Source organism: Sinohyriopsis cumingii, chromosome 2 (genome assembly GCF_028554795.1).
Source record: "Sinohyriopsis cumingii isolate HCF-2022 chromosome 2, ASM2855479v2, whole genome shotgun sequence".
NCBI classification, from domain to species: Eukaryota; Metazoa; Mollusca; class Bivalvia; order Unionida; family Unionidae; genus Sinohyriopsis; species Sinohyriopsis cumingii.
Window position 1 is genome coordinate 120,370,438 of NC_142962.1, and position 15,067 is coordinate 120,385,504.

Here is a 15,067-nt window from a genome sequence, read left to right on the forward strand (position 1 = left end):
GTGTTGTCAAATATTATCACCACACACATATACCATTTATTGATGCAATTCTATTCACGTTACTTCTAAGACTGTCTCCTGCTCAGCAACTGTGCCAAACTGAAGGAACTGCAGCTACTGCACCAACTGAGTCCACCAAAGGGACTACAATTACTGTGGCAACAAATAAACAGGTGATCGACTGTAGCCAAAAATAGTTCCTAAAAATTAATATTTTAATTTCACATTTTTCTTCTTTCCTTTTCATTTCCAATATCTGACACTACCATGACAAACTTTATAAACTATTAACCGATTCGGCCCCGATCCCATCTGTAGGCGTGATGAGGCTGTACCCTACTTCAAAGCTCTGCAGCATCAAGGCCATTTAAGATACACCAACGTGGGTGGTATTAAAAAAAAGAAGACAGATATAGCTCTAAAATGATCAAATAATCTAGAAGTTCTAGTTGCACTACAAAATACAAAGAGAAAAACCTCAGTTTTTGGACCCGGTTTTTTTCCACCCAAAATCTCTCGAGATCGGAATGCGATTTTGTGTCTGGATTTTAGACCTTTTGGCCTCAGATCTAAGGCATACCGGTCTTAACTGCACACAGACAGGTGAACCTTTGCAAAAACTAGGATAAGGTGGGCATTTGGAAAAAATTGCAGTCTCCATACGAAAATGATGGGTCTATTAAGCCCAAAAAAAACAAACAAAAAGAACTTCAACTTTTAGCCTTCTGCTCATGCGCAAGCAAAATAACCTGTGGAAAATGACGTTTCTAATACAACTAGACATTATTCTCATGGATAATCTGTTGAAAACCACTGTATTACGATGTATTCAGAAATAGCACCCCAAATGTCTTTCCTACACACATTTCAGGCAAAAGCGACAAAAACCTCTGGGGCTGAATGAGTTAAACAATTGTAATAAAATTATGTTGTGAGATGGTAATAAAGGAAACTCTATTTAAAGCTGAAACTATGTCAAAATTGAATAATTATATGGTACTGAAAAAGACAGCAAAAAAAAAAATACAATTCCAGATTAAGCATATAAATAATATATAGTTTAAAACGAAATTAAAGATCAGAATTTGATGCATGATTGGTGAAACGAAGCATATCAAATCTACTCACAAAGTCAGGAATAATCCCACTGCAATCAGTACTGCACCCACAAAAAATGGAATTCCAGAGTAAAAGGTAAGTGTAGCACTGTACAGGTTGTTGAAAATCAGGGTTGCACATAGTGTGGCAACTGCTTCCAGTGCACCAATAATGCTGAACAACTTTCCTAAAATATAAAAATACTTCAAGAATTTGAAGTATAGATTGGATTGCTTGTGGAATACTTTACTGATAGAAATCAAATAAGTAACCCATCAATTCAAAATCTTAAAACTTACCTGAAAAGGGATAAACAGCAGAGCATATGCGATTGAGAATCCAAAGATGTAACTTAAATAATGATGTTTCATAAATTGTGCTTCTAACATTATTTACTGCACATGTGGACAAGTAGAAACAGTTAAACACTGTTGGTTAGCATGTAAAATTATATACAACTCTGAGACATTGTGTTCTCTTCACATTACTGTACAAACTTTAAATTAAGACATTATCTGGCAATCTTATGTACTCTGATGAAATTATTATACAAATATTTATGGCAGTGCAAATCTTCATAAAAGTATCAAAATGTTTTTTTAAAATAATACACAGGTCACAAACACACATTCCTTTCTTACTACTGTATGATCTCTGAAATAATGATATACTAGAACTGATATATTTGTACATGACCTAACAATTTTAAGTCAGTAGACAATTATTGATCATTAAAATTTCTCTGTTAAAGGGGAACATTTTCAACAAGCCTCTAGCTTTCTACCGAGTCCCCATACATTGTATTCCTATAAATAATATGTGAAGATGTTCTCTTGAATAAATAATGTTTAAACAAGTGATAAAAACTTTGAGTTATGCATCAAAGAATGTTTCTAGTTTAACTTTCATGGACTAGAATAAAGAACTTCAAGGCAATTTTGTCATATCTTAATAAAAAAAGACTTAAGAAAATAAAACATGATTTAGGTTTTGAAATACTTTTGAGATTCAAAAATTTAATTCACAAATATGTTATTACCAACAGCATCACCATTTTACAGAGCTTGTTGTCTTCATTCTTTTCTGTTACTTATTTTAAGAACATAGTCTTGTAAGACTGGTGTCAGATTAATGTGAATTGGTGGCACATGATGCTACATGTCTGCGGCATGACGCCCCAGTTCTAGACATCACTATACACTGTCACACTGCATATGTCATAGCGATATGACTAAAAATCCAAAACACACACCAGGTTGGACTTTCTTATACTGCCCACTTGGGGAAAATTATATTAGTTGCCAAAGCATATGAAAAATGAGGCACGGTCACAATGGAAATGTAAAAATGTTGTATACCTTGTTCATTTTGTTGCACACTACTTGACATTATTGACCGTAGAGCAGCTGAAGGAAAACCTTGAAAGACTCCTATTATAGCACCTAAAATAATAGAAACAAATAAGCATCTGGTAATAAATCACGACTGACTACGCAACTACTAGACTACCAACAAGCTAAACAACTTGTAAAATGTTGGCTGGTATGGTTGGTGGTCAAATTTGACCACTTGGATCAATTATATTTTCTAGGATAATCAAGTTGGATATTTGAAAAATAATCATAAAACTCTTCCATGAATATTATTCAAACACCTCGATAGTATTATTTTGTGCAAAAATTTTTTTAACTAAAAGGAGTGAAGTAGATTAAGGTGCAAAAAGGCATGGTTTAATGTGTCATTGTGTATGGACATGTGAGGATATTTTGTTTTTATTTTATATTCATGAAATCGGTTTACTGTTTCCTACTGTTACTACATGAATAACTAAAGTTTTTTTTTAATGATTGGATGCACTTTAACAAATTTTTAAATCATTTAGCTTTATTTTTACATTAGCACCAATTTGTTTTCAATTGTTTTATTAATGTTTTGTCTAAGTATCATTCCATTCATATCAGGAATAGAACCTAACCCAAGTCCAGAAACCCGAGGAAATCATCTTAACAGTATGCACTCCTTATTACTATGAACCCCTTAATGCACAGAGTCTTAGACCAAAAACTGATTTCATGTCTAGTAAAATATGTTTCTTTAATAATAAGTATCTGATCATATTGCCTTAGAACTGTTAATACCTTGCAAATCCAGCCCCCCACCCCACCCCCCAGCTAGGACATTTTTTAAAGCTAAAACTCTAAAAGTTATCTGCCCACCTAAGTGCAGTTGGCAACAGTGACAGGGATTGGTGCCAAATCCAGTGAATATTTCAGATACGACTGGAGCAGAAGTCATGCTCCCTAGATGGATATATCTGTGGGAGGTGGGTATCATGATCAGGCAAGTATTATTGAAGAAACATATATTACAAGAAAATATTTGTTTCTTCTTCAAAATATGTTACCTGTTCATAATACCTTTAAAGAATAGGTAAGAGGTGGAGGAAGGTACATCCCCTTACCCCTTAGAGACGAGCTCTGGTCACCTAAGTTATGTGAGACGGCTTCCAGATAACCAGACTGGAAAACATACTTCAATTTATGAAGTGGCTTTGAAAGGGAAAATTTTCTCTCCCCCAAATCTGTCAGAAGCCACAGAATGACAAGGCAAGGTAATCTGTTGAACAATAGCAATAGGTCCCACAAGTGAACAATAGCATAGGTTCCATAAGGTCGAGCTGAGCTATCTAGGATGAAAGCTCTCTGAAAAAGTGGATTTGCCTGTCCATTGCATGGGATGGATAATGACAGAAATCAGGAGACAAATCTTAATTATACCTACATCTTAAAACAGATGTCAAGCTGAACATTTTATGAAACAATAAAATAAAATGAAAACTGGTTAAATTGTTATGCATCAAAAGCCTTTTCTTAAAATTTGTATCTAACCAGATTTAAAAAATCACTGCCTCATGCTCTAATGTGATAGCTTAAAAAAACCAAATCAAATTGCTTATTTATGCCAAACAACTGCTTCCTACAAAGATACAATGAGTATTTTTATTTTTATACTCTAATTTATTCAGAAGAAATTTAACAAGTGAATTTTTGTCCTTTCACCACCACCATCACTAAGGCAAGATCATAAAAGATCACAAAATCTGAATGTGAACTTCAAGACAAAGCTGTAAAATTACTGGGCTAATTTAAAATGTGACCAAATTTAATTGCCCTATTTTAATGTTTCACTGGACCAAATAGCAATGCTTAATTTCAAACAGCTTGAAAGGTACTGAGTGGAAAAGAAAAACAAAACATATTGAGGTGTGACCTTCACCTTGAGGATAGCAAACCCAATGTGACTCTCACCTTGAGGATAAGAAACCCAGTGTGATATGTATTGGTAAATAGTGTCACCTGAAATCATACTGTGATATAACGCAATTCTATAGCAATATCTATCAAAATTTGGTTTGATCTCCAAAGACTTATATGCTTCACATACTATTAACTGCCTGTTAACTCTTTGCCCTCTACAAGTACTAAGTGCTCTCCCAGTGAAGCCTGCTAAGCCACCTGCCTTCCTGCAGCTGTTTCTAGGCTAAACCTCAGAGCATCATAATGGCTACCAAAGTGAGAGTTCCTTGAATTAATGTACATGTTCATTCCTAACTCTCAAACAGCGGTCAAGCAACAGTGTGATGAAAAATGGAAAATACTGATCCAGGACCCTGACCATCAAGATAGGGTTGCATTGTGATACACGACACCCCATAGTGATGATGTACTATACAAGTATACAAAGTTTCATATCTTATTCTGAAATGGTCTTAAAAATTATTGAGAGGAATGGAAAGTGTGATGATGGACAGAAGAGTATCTGGGTAGGCCAATGAAGAGATACTCTGTCCACCATCTTTTCTAAGAAATGCAAAGAAAAAAATTATGTTTACTTCATTCCAACAAAGGATATTCAACCTGTACAATTTTATCCTGCCTTTTTTTCAGTCATCCACAATATCAGGGAAACATGTTTAGCTATATGTTACTCCAGCCTGCAGGGAAACTTTTACAGCAGGAACAATTTAAAATTACTAGATATCATCTCATTTTGACATGAATATCTACCAAAACTACTCACCAAGAAACAAAATCCATGTATATTTTCCAATTCCAATCAGCAAAAGGGAGACAATTTTCGATACAAGCCCTATCAAAGCAAGAACTGTATCCCTTTGATGATAAATTCTCTTAAGAATGGGCAACACAGTTAGCACAGCCAGACCTCGAAGAAACGTCTCTACAGCATTGAACATTCCTAGAGTAGTCTGTGACCATGCAAATGGCTCATATTTTGTGTACAGCAACATGATATCAGCCTGACCTGAAACAAACAAAAAATATACAGACAAGAAAAGCAATTACCTGGAAGTTAAATTTACTTACAAATGAACCATACATTTTGTAATATCTAAAATGATTATTCTGGACAATAATTACCATTTTAAAAGACTGATACTGCTATGCATATCCTGAATCTATATTAAATGCTTCATTATCACCACCTAAAATGCTTTCAGTCTTGAGTTCCAAGTAACTACCATATTTTGTATAACTGAGGGCAAATATCAGAATTAAGTTAATTAATTCCCTTTTGTCAAAAGGGCAATAACTCTAAGTGACTGTGAAGAATAAATCTGTATAATCTCAGTACATACAGGAAAAGCCATCTCTGTTGTAACTATGAGTGAACTTTCTCTATGAGAAATACACTTTGTATACTCACAGTGTTTGATCCAACTGAAAACAATATAGACATTGATCTGCTATAGTATAATACTCCAGCATATCAAGGTCTATGCCATTTGTTCTACTGATTACTTCTATGCAGACTGATATACCACAACACTTTGTCATGGCAGACCCAGATCTAAGCAATTCACAGGTGGATCTCATTTATATATGAATATATATATATATTAACTTACTCATAGAATTACTTGTACCAAAGCAAATTCACCATCAGCAACCTTGATTAGTGTCCTTTATGTACCAGTATACAAATGAAGATGTCTAATATTCCAGAACAAAGATCCAGGATCTATATAAATTTTAATGGCAGTAATTTCTGAACACCATTGAATGTTTTTTAAGGTAAGAAACAACAGAAAGAATGTGGTGACTTAAGTGGAATAAAAGAAATCTGTTGTAAAAGAAAAGATGCTAATATTACCTACTAAAACCACCATCAGTAGCATTATAACAACACAGGAAACAGCAATATAAGACAGTATTCTTCTGCTGTTCTTCCACGTCTGGTAAATAAATACCCATGTCTCTTTGACTGATTCAGCTACAAATGTCTTTAGAATGGCTGGTTCTTCTTCAGGATCTCTCGCTGGTTTAATGTCATCCACCCAAAAAATTGTATACACAAGTGCAAGAAGAAGTATACCAGCCAAAAGTCCAAACACAAATACAAAACTTGTATTGTCAAGAATGACTCCTGATAAAAGAGTGCCAAGGGCCCCAGACAAAAATGTCATGGCTTCAGTGATACCTAATTTGATTGTCTTGTATTCTGGAGAAGAGATGTGTGATATATAGCTAAATACTGCCATTATCATTGCTAAGTAACCTCCAGTAAGCCCATTTATTGCACTTCCAATCAGAAGGAAGCCAACAGGTGCTGACATAAAAACTGAGTTTACAAGATTATTAACTGTGCTCAGGAGTGTCCCAATTAGTGGAATGATTAAAGGTAATTTTCTGCTGACTCGGTCAGCAATAGGTCCCATAAAGAATAAAAGCACAAACAATGATGGAATTCCCATTGTAACGTTGAAATATAAGATCCACCTTGATGTTACTTTTTGAACATCATCCTCAACAGTTTTGTAGGAAACATTGTGTAACTGTTTACATGTATATGTATCATATTTGTCATAACAGACCTTTTGGAAAACTAGATCTTGTAAGGTAAGCAAGTTGAAAAAAGTTGTAAACATATACAAGAACATTAATGGTTCAACTGTTATCCTCTTCAAGTCAAAACTGTGCCGACCACAACTTACATAGATTGCCATCTCTACAACAATATTCTGAGATGATTTATATCACTTATCTAATCGATCCAAAAACAGGTAGGCAGAGCAGTTCTGAAATATAAAACAATTGATATGGATTAAGAATGCAATAGTTCTGATAAATTTATATAACTATGATGCTATGTGTGAGTGAGCTTCTTTTATACTAAGCAGGCAATGATGTATATTCAGTACATTATACTAAGTAGGCAATGACATATATTCAGTACATTATACTAAGTAGGCAATGATGTATATTCAGTACATTATACTAAGTAGGCAATGATGTATATTCAGTACATTATACTAAGTAGGCAATGATGTATATTCAGTACATTATACTAAGTAGGCAATGATGTATATTCAGTACATTATACTAAGTAGGCAATGATGTATATTCAGTACATTATACTAAGTAGGCAATGATGTATATTCAGTACATTATACTAAGCAGGCAATGATGTATATTCAGTACATTATACTAAGTAGGCAATGACGTATATTCAGTACATTATACTAAGTAGGCAATGATGTATATTCAGTACATTATACTAAGTAGGCAATGATGTATATTCAGTACATTATACTAAGTAGGCAATGACGTATATTCAGTACATTATACTAAGTAGGCAATGACGTATATTCAGTACATTATACTAAGTAGGCAATGATGTATATTCAGTACATTATACTGTCTATACTTGCTTATAAGTTGGGTCAAACTGCAAACAACAAAGATCTGACCTGCCATATTAAGCGATGGCAAATCAGCAGTTTGCAGTTGGACTTGAATTATAAGCAAGTATATACAGTACATCTAATACGTAATTTTTTCATCACTTCATATGATCTTTTTTACTAAATAATCTATCACTCCACCTGATGCTTTATCTAAAAGTCAACAAAAACCAATGTAAAACTGGCTAGAAAGGGTTCCTCTGTGTTTATTCAGGCTTCACTAATGTAGTTCTTTCCCTCAATTACATGGGTGCTCATAATGGTAAAACTAACTCTGTTTTCAAATGGTTTTCTTAACGCGCAGGTGTTCATGATCCTTGATCCAGGTTGAGTTCTGGTCATGTACTATTTCAGTAATCTTAAATATTCTGTTTGAAAGGTTCTTTTTATTATTTCAATTAAAAATCAAGATATTTAAAAGTTCTGCTGCAAACAGTAGCATGTGGCAAATCAAGGGCAGTCAACCCTGCATGGCTTTTGCAACTTCTAACCTCTCCAATCTGGTGATGCAAATTTACATCTTGAATGCCATTACATATCAATGGTGAACTAAATAGTGCAGGGGTTGGCAACCTATGGCACACAGATCACAAGGTGGCATGTCAAGAGGTTTTGAGTAGCACACGAAGGGCAGCCTAAACTCCTGAGTTTAACAGTGTTACTCTCTTAATAGTGGCACGCCCTTGTTCATTTTGTAATTAATCCAGGGAAAAAGTAACACGTTATGTAAAATTGGTCGCCAAACCTTGGAATAGTGCATATTGTTTGCAAAAATGGGAGAAATATCAGCATGAAATCAGAGAAGCCAAAATGAAATTTTTCCATCGATCTGCAGGGTGTCTGCATAAAACAAAGCGTAGCTTGGTACCCCTTGCAAAGTGGGCTCATTAGCTAATGAATATTTTCTGCAAAGGAGCCCAGATTAAAACTCCTTGTTCCATGAATACTTTATAATCGAATCCAACTGAAAACATAAAGTCCCCAAAATCACACTGCATATTGTGCCAGTAGATCTGGGACTATGCAGTTTGTTAGGACTAATTAGTAAAACAAACAAGGCTGACCATGATCTGTGGTTGCTTTGTGTTGACAGAAAATGATCAATAGTGTCTTCATTTAGACCCCACATATAAGCAAGCATATATGGTACATCACTGTCTTCAGCATATGATGCAACATTTTGAAAAATAAAATCAAAGAAATAAGAAAAGACTAATTTTTCTATACATAAATTCCTTAAATATACATGCCATACAAAAACACTTCATTTGCACGGGTGAAAAATACCATACACATCCCTAAGCAAAACCATTCCAAGACATCAATATCATTGTTGTCACACACACACACACACACACACACACACACACCCGAACATATTCCTTCACTTTATGGAGAATTTCAGTCAATGCACACAGTGTCAGTAAGTACACAGGTGACTAAAGCCCGGTTTGTTTCACCTGAATTTTGCCTATTTCATTTTTGGATGTGTCAACCATGGTTCTTGATAACCCAGAACTCTGTGTATTTGATTCACATGTCACAATTCAGGCAAGAAGACTGCATGTTTTACGTATTTTCATGAATGAATATGTCTCGTGATGTACATAAAATTAAATGATAAATAAAATACAAGTATAATTTTTTTCAAGAACAATGATCAAAATACTTGACACGATTTTAATGGTTTTGTCTACAGTCGGTACTCGTCTTTCATTTTCAGATTGTTTTGTAGGCTTAACAACGTTTTACAAACTTCACATTTGAATAGTATTTCTCCACTAGGCTCCGAGTCTATTTATCATCCAATGACGGCAGATTCGGGCACGACTGGGACCAAATTACGGGCTGATTCGGACAAAATGCGATGATGATATGGATCTTGTTAAATATTTTAACAAAAAGAATGCAAGTCACGTACTTGATTCATGTTAGTATTTGGTACTGTTTTGGCATACATAGAAAGAGAAGGTAATAGTTTGATTGTTAGCTCTTAAATTTACCTAAGATAGTGCCCTCGTAAAGTTTAAACTGAAATCAGAACAAATACTAATAATAATAATAATAATAATAATAAATTTATTTCCGAGTTAAGTCCATAGACAAAACAGCACATTCGTACAAGAAATGACAGGGAATATATATATATATATATATATATATATATATATATATATATATATATATATATATATATATATATATATATATATATTGACAAACCATTTTATTTCTAAATAAATACACTCTCTTTCTAAGCAAAACGCAAAGGATATTGACGCTGTTGTTTAAAATATTCTTGGCACTCTATGACGCCTATCATAAACCATTGTATATATCGAGTGTTGCTTTAACAGAAATTTAACCGCGTCATTGTAGAACGCGAACAATCGTCCAGAAAGGAGAAAAATACATATTCATTCAATAGGATTTAAAGAGCGATATTATTACATATGTAAATGACAAAAAAGTACTTTTACTCGTAGACAAAGAGAACGATGTTTCGTCTTTGCATTTCACAATGATCTAACAAATCAGAATGAATGACATGCCATAGGTATACATGCTCACTGACAACAGCAGCGTTTCTCTGCAAAGCCCAATCTCACTTATGTACATTTTTATCTTCAGATTTTGTGGTTTGAAACACATTTGGTCTTTTTTGTGTTGTACTAATTTGCTAACGTGAAGTTCTTAATAATGTTCGTGATCCACCAATATATGGGCTTAGTATAGACATATTGTCAGCAAGAGGTTTTCATAAATAAACCACCGATGTTGCATCCAATATAAAACCAATTAAAATCACAATTAAAGTTAATAACACGTACATTAAACCGAAATGGAGATAAAACACCTCCTTCCCGCACCGCTAGTCACACGGAAAAAACATTATCTGACTCCACTTAAAAAAACAAAAATTGTGCTTGTCGTACCATCGAAAAGCAAACGAACAACATACAACGGACCGGTTTATTAATTAGGTTTCTGAAATAAACTAGTTGAAACATAATAAAGTTAAAAAGGTTTAATTCCTGTAGAAACATCCATGTAAAGTTTCGCAAACATAACCGCTTTTTTCTGTTTTATTCGTTTGTCTCGTCTATGTTTTGTATTTGCCTTTGAAAAAGACTCATTAAAGAGTCGAAAGCGCTCAGGTTAGTTAGATACTAGTTTCGCACTGTTCGTTGTCAGTTTATTGCATTTATCTTAATCAATCCCTGATACACTTGATCCCTTGCTGGATCCAGTGCACTTGAAAGGATTGTTATTTGCCATATTATTTGTATTCTTTACACACACACACACACACACACACACACACACTATATATATATATATATATATATATATATATATATATATATATATATATATATTACCAAGATCATGTACAAACTCTTCATATGACTCTCCGTCATCTTTAGGTAAATACACATTAAGAAATAAGCAATTCGTATCATTGCAATCATTGCATATATACTCTAAGCAAATTAGCCCTGTGTCATCACACGCATGAACTTTATTTATGGCGTTAAGTGTCCTTCTCAGCAAAGCAACGACACCAATATAGAGTAAATATGCGTGACTCTATGAGCATTAAGTTTTCATGCAATAGATGAAAGATAAGATAAATTTTGACTGGTCGACCATGGTTACCATGAACGGAAAGAAAAAATCCCCATCAAATTTCTAACAAATTAAAAAACGTCCTTTTTTGTTGCACTTATAAGGCCGCGCAGATCGGCAATTATTAGATTCTAATATTGCTTCCAATAGTATAAGTTTATGTATGTTTCTACATTTATAAATACTGTATCTGAATGACTAGACAACAATAACAAATACTATTTTATACTTGTATGATGAAACTTATTTGTGGTTATATATTAACTACTCTTTCGACTGATAAATCTTTCTAACCAGAGTTTTCGTTTTTCAAATATTAGAACAAAAAAGAGACATAAACCAATACAGTTTAGCTCTTAGCTTCTTAACTTGAATGGGTCTCGAACCAGTCTGTATTTCAATATACGCTGCAACATCGCTTTATAAATTATCCGTAGCAAATCTCGTCGAAGATTTAGCAAGTCTCGTCAAAGATTGACATAACATGTATAACGATCATCGCCGTGACGTTTTAACGGCATGGTTACGGGGGGGGGGGGGGGGGGGGAGAGCGTGTTTCCTGGTTTGGATGGCAGAAATATTATAAGCTTACTTCATATTCGACGACTAACTGCGATGTCGTAGAAATAATTATATCTCCCTTTTTGTAACTCTCATACAATATAACTCAGACTACATACTTTGGAAGCGTAGGGGAATAAGGGCAGGTGTCCAAGTGGTCTAAAGCGCCCACCTTTACCAATCACTGCCAACTCACCTCTGTCCGCGTGGGGTCGAGTCTATGGTTAGGCTAACGTGGGTATGTGAGAAAAATTGCCAGTAGTTGTTCTTACTGGGATTTGTTAGGGTTCTTCCTCCACCAGAAGTACTGTCAAGCATGTACGGCCTATATTGCGCTCAGAAACGATGTTAAACCCAAAACAACAACAGAATTTTTTTGAAAATCAATAAAGCATGTTCCAAAACAACAATGACGCTTATTTTGGAATCGTCTACGTTCTCCATAAGATTCCAAGTTTTGAGATGAAACTCATTTGTTTGCTTCCTAAATTACTATTTTGTGAACTTAGAATAAAATATGTTTTAATAGGAGATTTTTATGCCACATTTCATAACATGACTGATTATTTGGAAAACATGAGTTCCTTCTCAAACACTTCGATGATTGTAGCCAAATACGTCAAGATATTTAATAATACTACGAAATTTTATGTACTAGTATAATTCCAAAGAAACAAATGGCAATAGATTAAGAAATTAATTAAACTGGGAAATACTTTCAGACATATGGAGACACAATATTATCAATATATTCAATGGGAAATGTGGTGACGATATGAGTGTCGGTTTTACAACTTTCCAACATACGTATGTTCTTGGCTATTCTGTTGTTTATAGCTCTAAAATATGATAACAATTTCTGTATCAATGAATTTACTGCAATTTTTACAGTTGCTCGCTCCTAGTTAATTACTAAATTTCGTTTTTACTTCAGCATAAAACATATTTTATATGTTGACAATTTTTAATACATGACAAAACGGAAAACAGAAGGGCTGATTTAATTAAAATATTGATACCAGTGAGCTTGAAGATGCACAAAATAACATGTATCCTTATGTTGTTCGTCCTTCGAGCTCAAAGATGACCGCGAATTTGCTAACGTCTTTGGTTTCTGTGAATACGTTGATGGCTGATCAAGCCAATTTGTGCTCTGAACTGTTTGTGGCACACTAGACAGGAGATGCCGTTTAAGTGTGCTTGACCAACAGAGGACGTGCTGAAGTTCAGATATTTCTTCTGCTCGCGCTTCTGCACTGCCCCTGTAGTTCACTTTCATGAAAAGTCCGTCGCTCCGATATGGATGAGACAACACCAAGTGCAGAGATCCCTTGCGCGATCTAATCAAGACTCAGGGTCAATGTTGAAGCGTTTCAAGAATGGCTTGAATGAATCATTGAAGCGCTTCTTCTGACCACTCTGAGATTGCTTTCCATAATCAGTTCGCCTTAGAAGATCTTCTTTGGCAGTGAATAGTCTGAAACATTGATAGCAACTGTGATTTCATCAGCAAAGTGTGGATGCTTCGAAATGGTGCCCATGTGAGACTATCATAATCTGGAAGCCTGGCATTCCATCTTATCCTCAACAATTTCCTTGGTAACACAATTTGAAAAGTGATTCAGCTTCTTGACATAGTGTCTCTACACTGTCCAGGTTTCGCAGGCATACAGCAGGGTCAAGAAACCAATGGATATGGAGACCCTAAAGTTTGTTTACCATGGGTATAGTTTACCAATTCTGGCGTTGGTTTCATCATCGATGTGGACTGCACCCGACAATGTGATGCTGAGATAACTGAACTTGTCCACGCCACGATAGTTTGGCCATTTACTGTGTTGGTAGGCTAGACGTAAGGTATCATTGTCCAGGTTGGCGCATCAACTCTGTCTTCCTGGTATTGATGGAGAGACCACAATTTTCACAAACTAAAGAGAAATGATTTAAATTGTTGCATGTCAGATTCAAACGTGGCATTCGGGGAACAATCTCAAGCAAATAGAAGATCACGAACAGTCAATTCCTGTAATTTTGTCTTCGCTTGCAGTTTCTTTAATTTGAAAAGCTTGCCATCAGTCTGATACCAAATGTCGATCCCAGTATTGTGGACACAGCAGGCATCGGTAAACATAGTAAAGACTATCATATTAAGAGGACTGGGCCAGCAGGTCAACTGACCTTCATTTTGCAATGGAGGATCAGCGAGTGTTCTGCTGATTTCTACTTGGGCCAGTCGATCATTTGCTTCCTTGCTGATAGATCACCGTTGAATGAGGACGCTGTTGAAGTATTCTGCCCATCATTTAAGTAAGTTTTCTTTGCAAGTGAGCAGTGTGGTGTTGTCTGCAGCCAGTATATGAGATGTTCCTGATGAATGTGGTCCTTATATTGTCTTTAAAGCATCATAGAAGTTCTTCAATGCCATTCCTGTCTGCATACTATTGAACCTCATCTGCTTTATAGCACCTGAAAGTATGTTGATGTGTAAACTATTTCCACGAATATTTTCTTTCAAATTTCATTGAAAACTCTCCGCGTTACATGCTTTTGCTTCAGGAATTTCAGTTGTACAAAATATGAATGTGCCTTTTTCGGTACTTTTTCAAAAGCTTGGTTATGAAATTTGGTGCTTATGTCGTAAAGGAAGGGTCTCAAAACACGGGGTCCGCGGACTGCATGCGTCTCGCCAAGCCGTATCCAGTGCCAGCAATGACTTGCGTCACAAGGTGTCATTAGAGATAATAAAGGTAGTGCGGCCCTTGGGCCATCGAAAATGCCCCCATGCGACCCTCATGGTGGTCTGAGTTTGAGACCCCTGTCATAGAAGGTGTATATCACTTTGTTTTAAGACGAGCATTAAAGCTAGTATTATGACCTTGTTTTAGAAGTCACTAGAACTACACAAGTTAAATTTGAAAAGATGATAATGATACAAACCAAATATTTATAACTTCAATACGACGGTAAATGAGCAAAATCGGATTGCCATTGATGATCGATTCCAGCTTCTTGAAA

At 35.1% G+C, this 15,067-nt stretch overlaps 1 protein-coding gene across 4 annotated transcripts in view; it reads right to left on the reverse strand.

Annotated features, from left to right (window-relative positions):
* The window catches only part of LOC149805702 (lysosomal proton-coupled steroid conjugate and bile acid symporter SLC46A3-like), a 32,111-nt gene extending 22,397 nt beyond the window's left edge, over positions 1 to 9,714 (reverse strand). The window contains exons 1-5 of one of the 4 annotated variants that reach the window (XM_089950360.1): positions 9,618 to 9,714; positions 6,271 to 7,195; positions 5,179 to 5,421; positions 2,457 to 2,540; positions 1,129 to 1,285 (exon numbers count right to left, since the gene is read on the reverse strand). In XM_089950360.1, the coding sequence (XP_089806486.1) occupies positions 1,129 to 1,285; positions 2,457 to 2,540; positions 5,179 to 5,421; positions 6,271 to 7,123 (1,337 nt within the window). In that variant the 5' untranslated portion in view covers positions 7,124 to 7,195; positions 9,618 to 9,714. Of the gene's footprint in view, positions 1 to 1,128; positions 1,286 to 2,456; positions 2,541 to 5,178; positions 5,422 to 6,270; positions 7,196 to 9,321 lie in introns of all 4 variants that reach the window. The other 3 variants (XM_089950363.1, XM_089950361.1, XM_089950362.1) reach the window with 3 other exon arrangements.
* Positions 9,715 to 15,067: the final 5,353 nt, after the last annotated feature.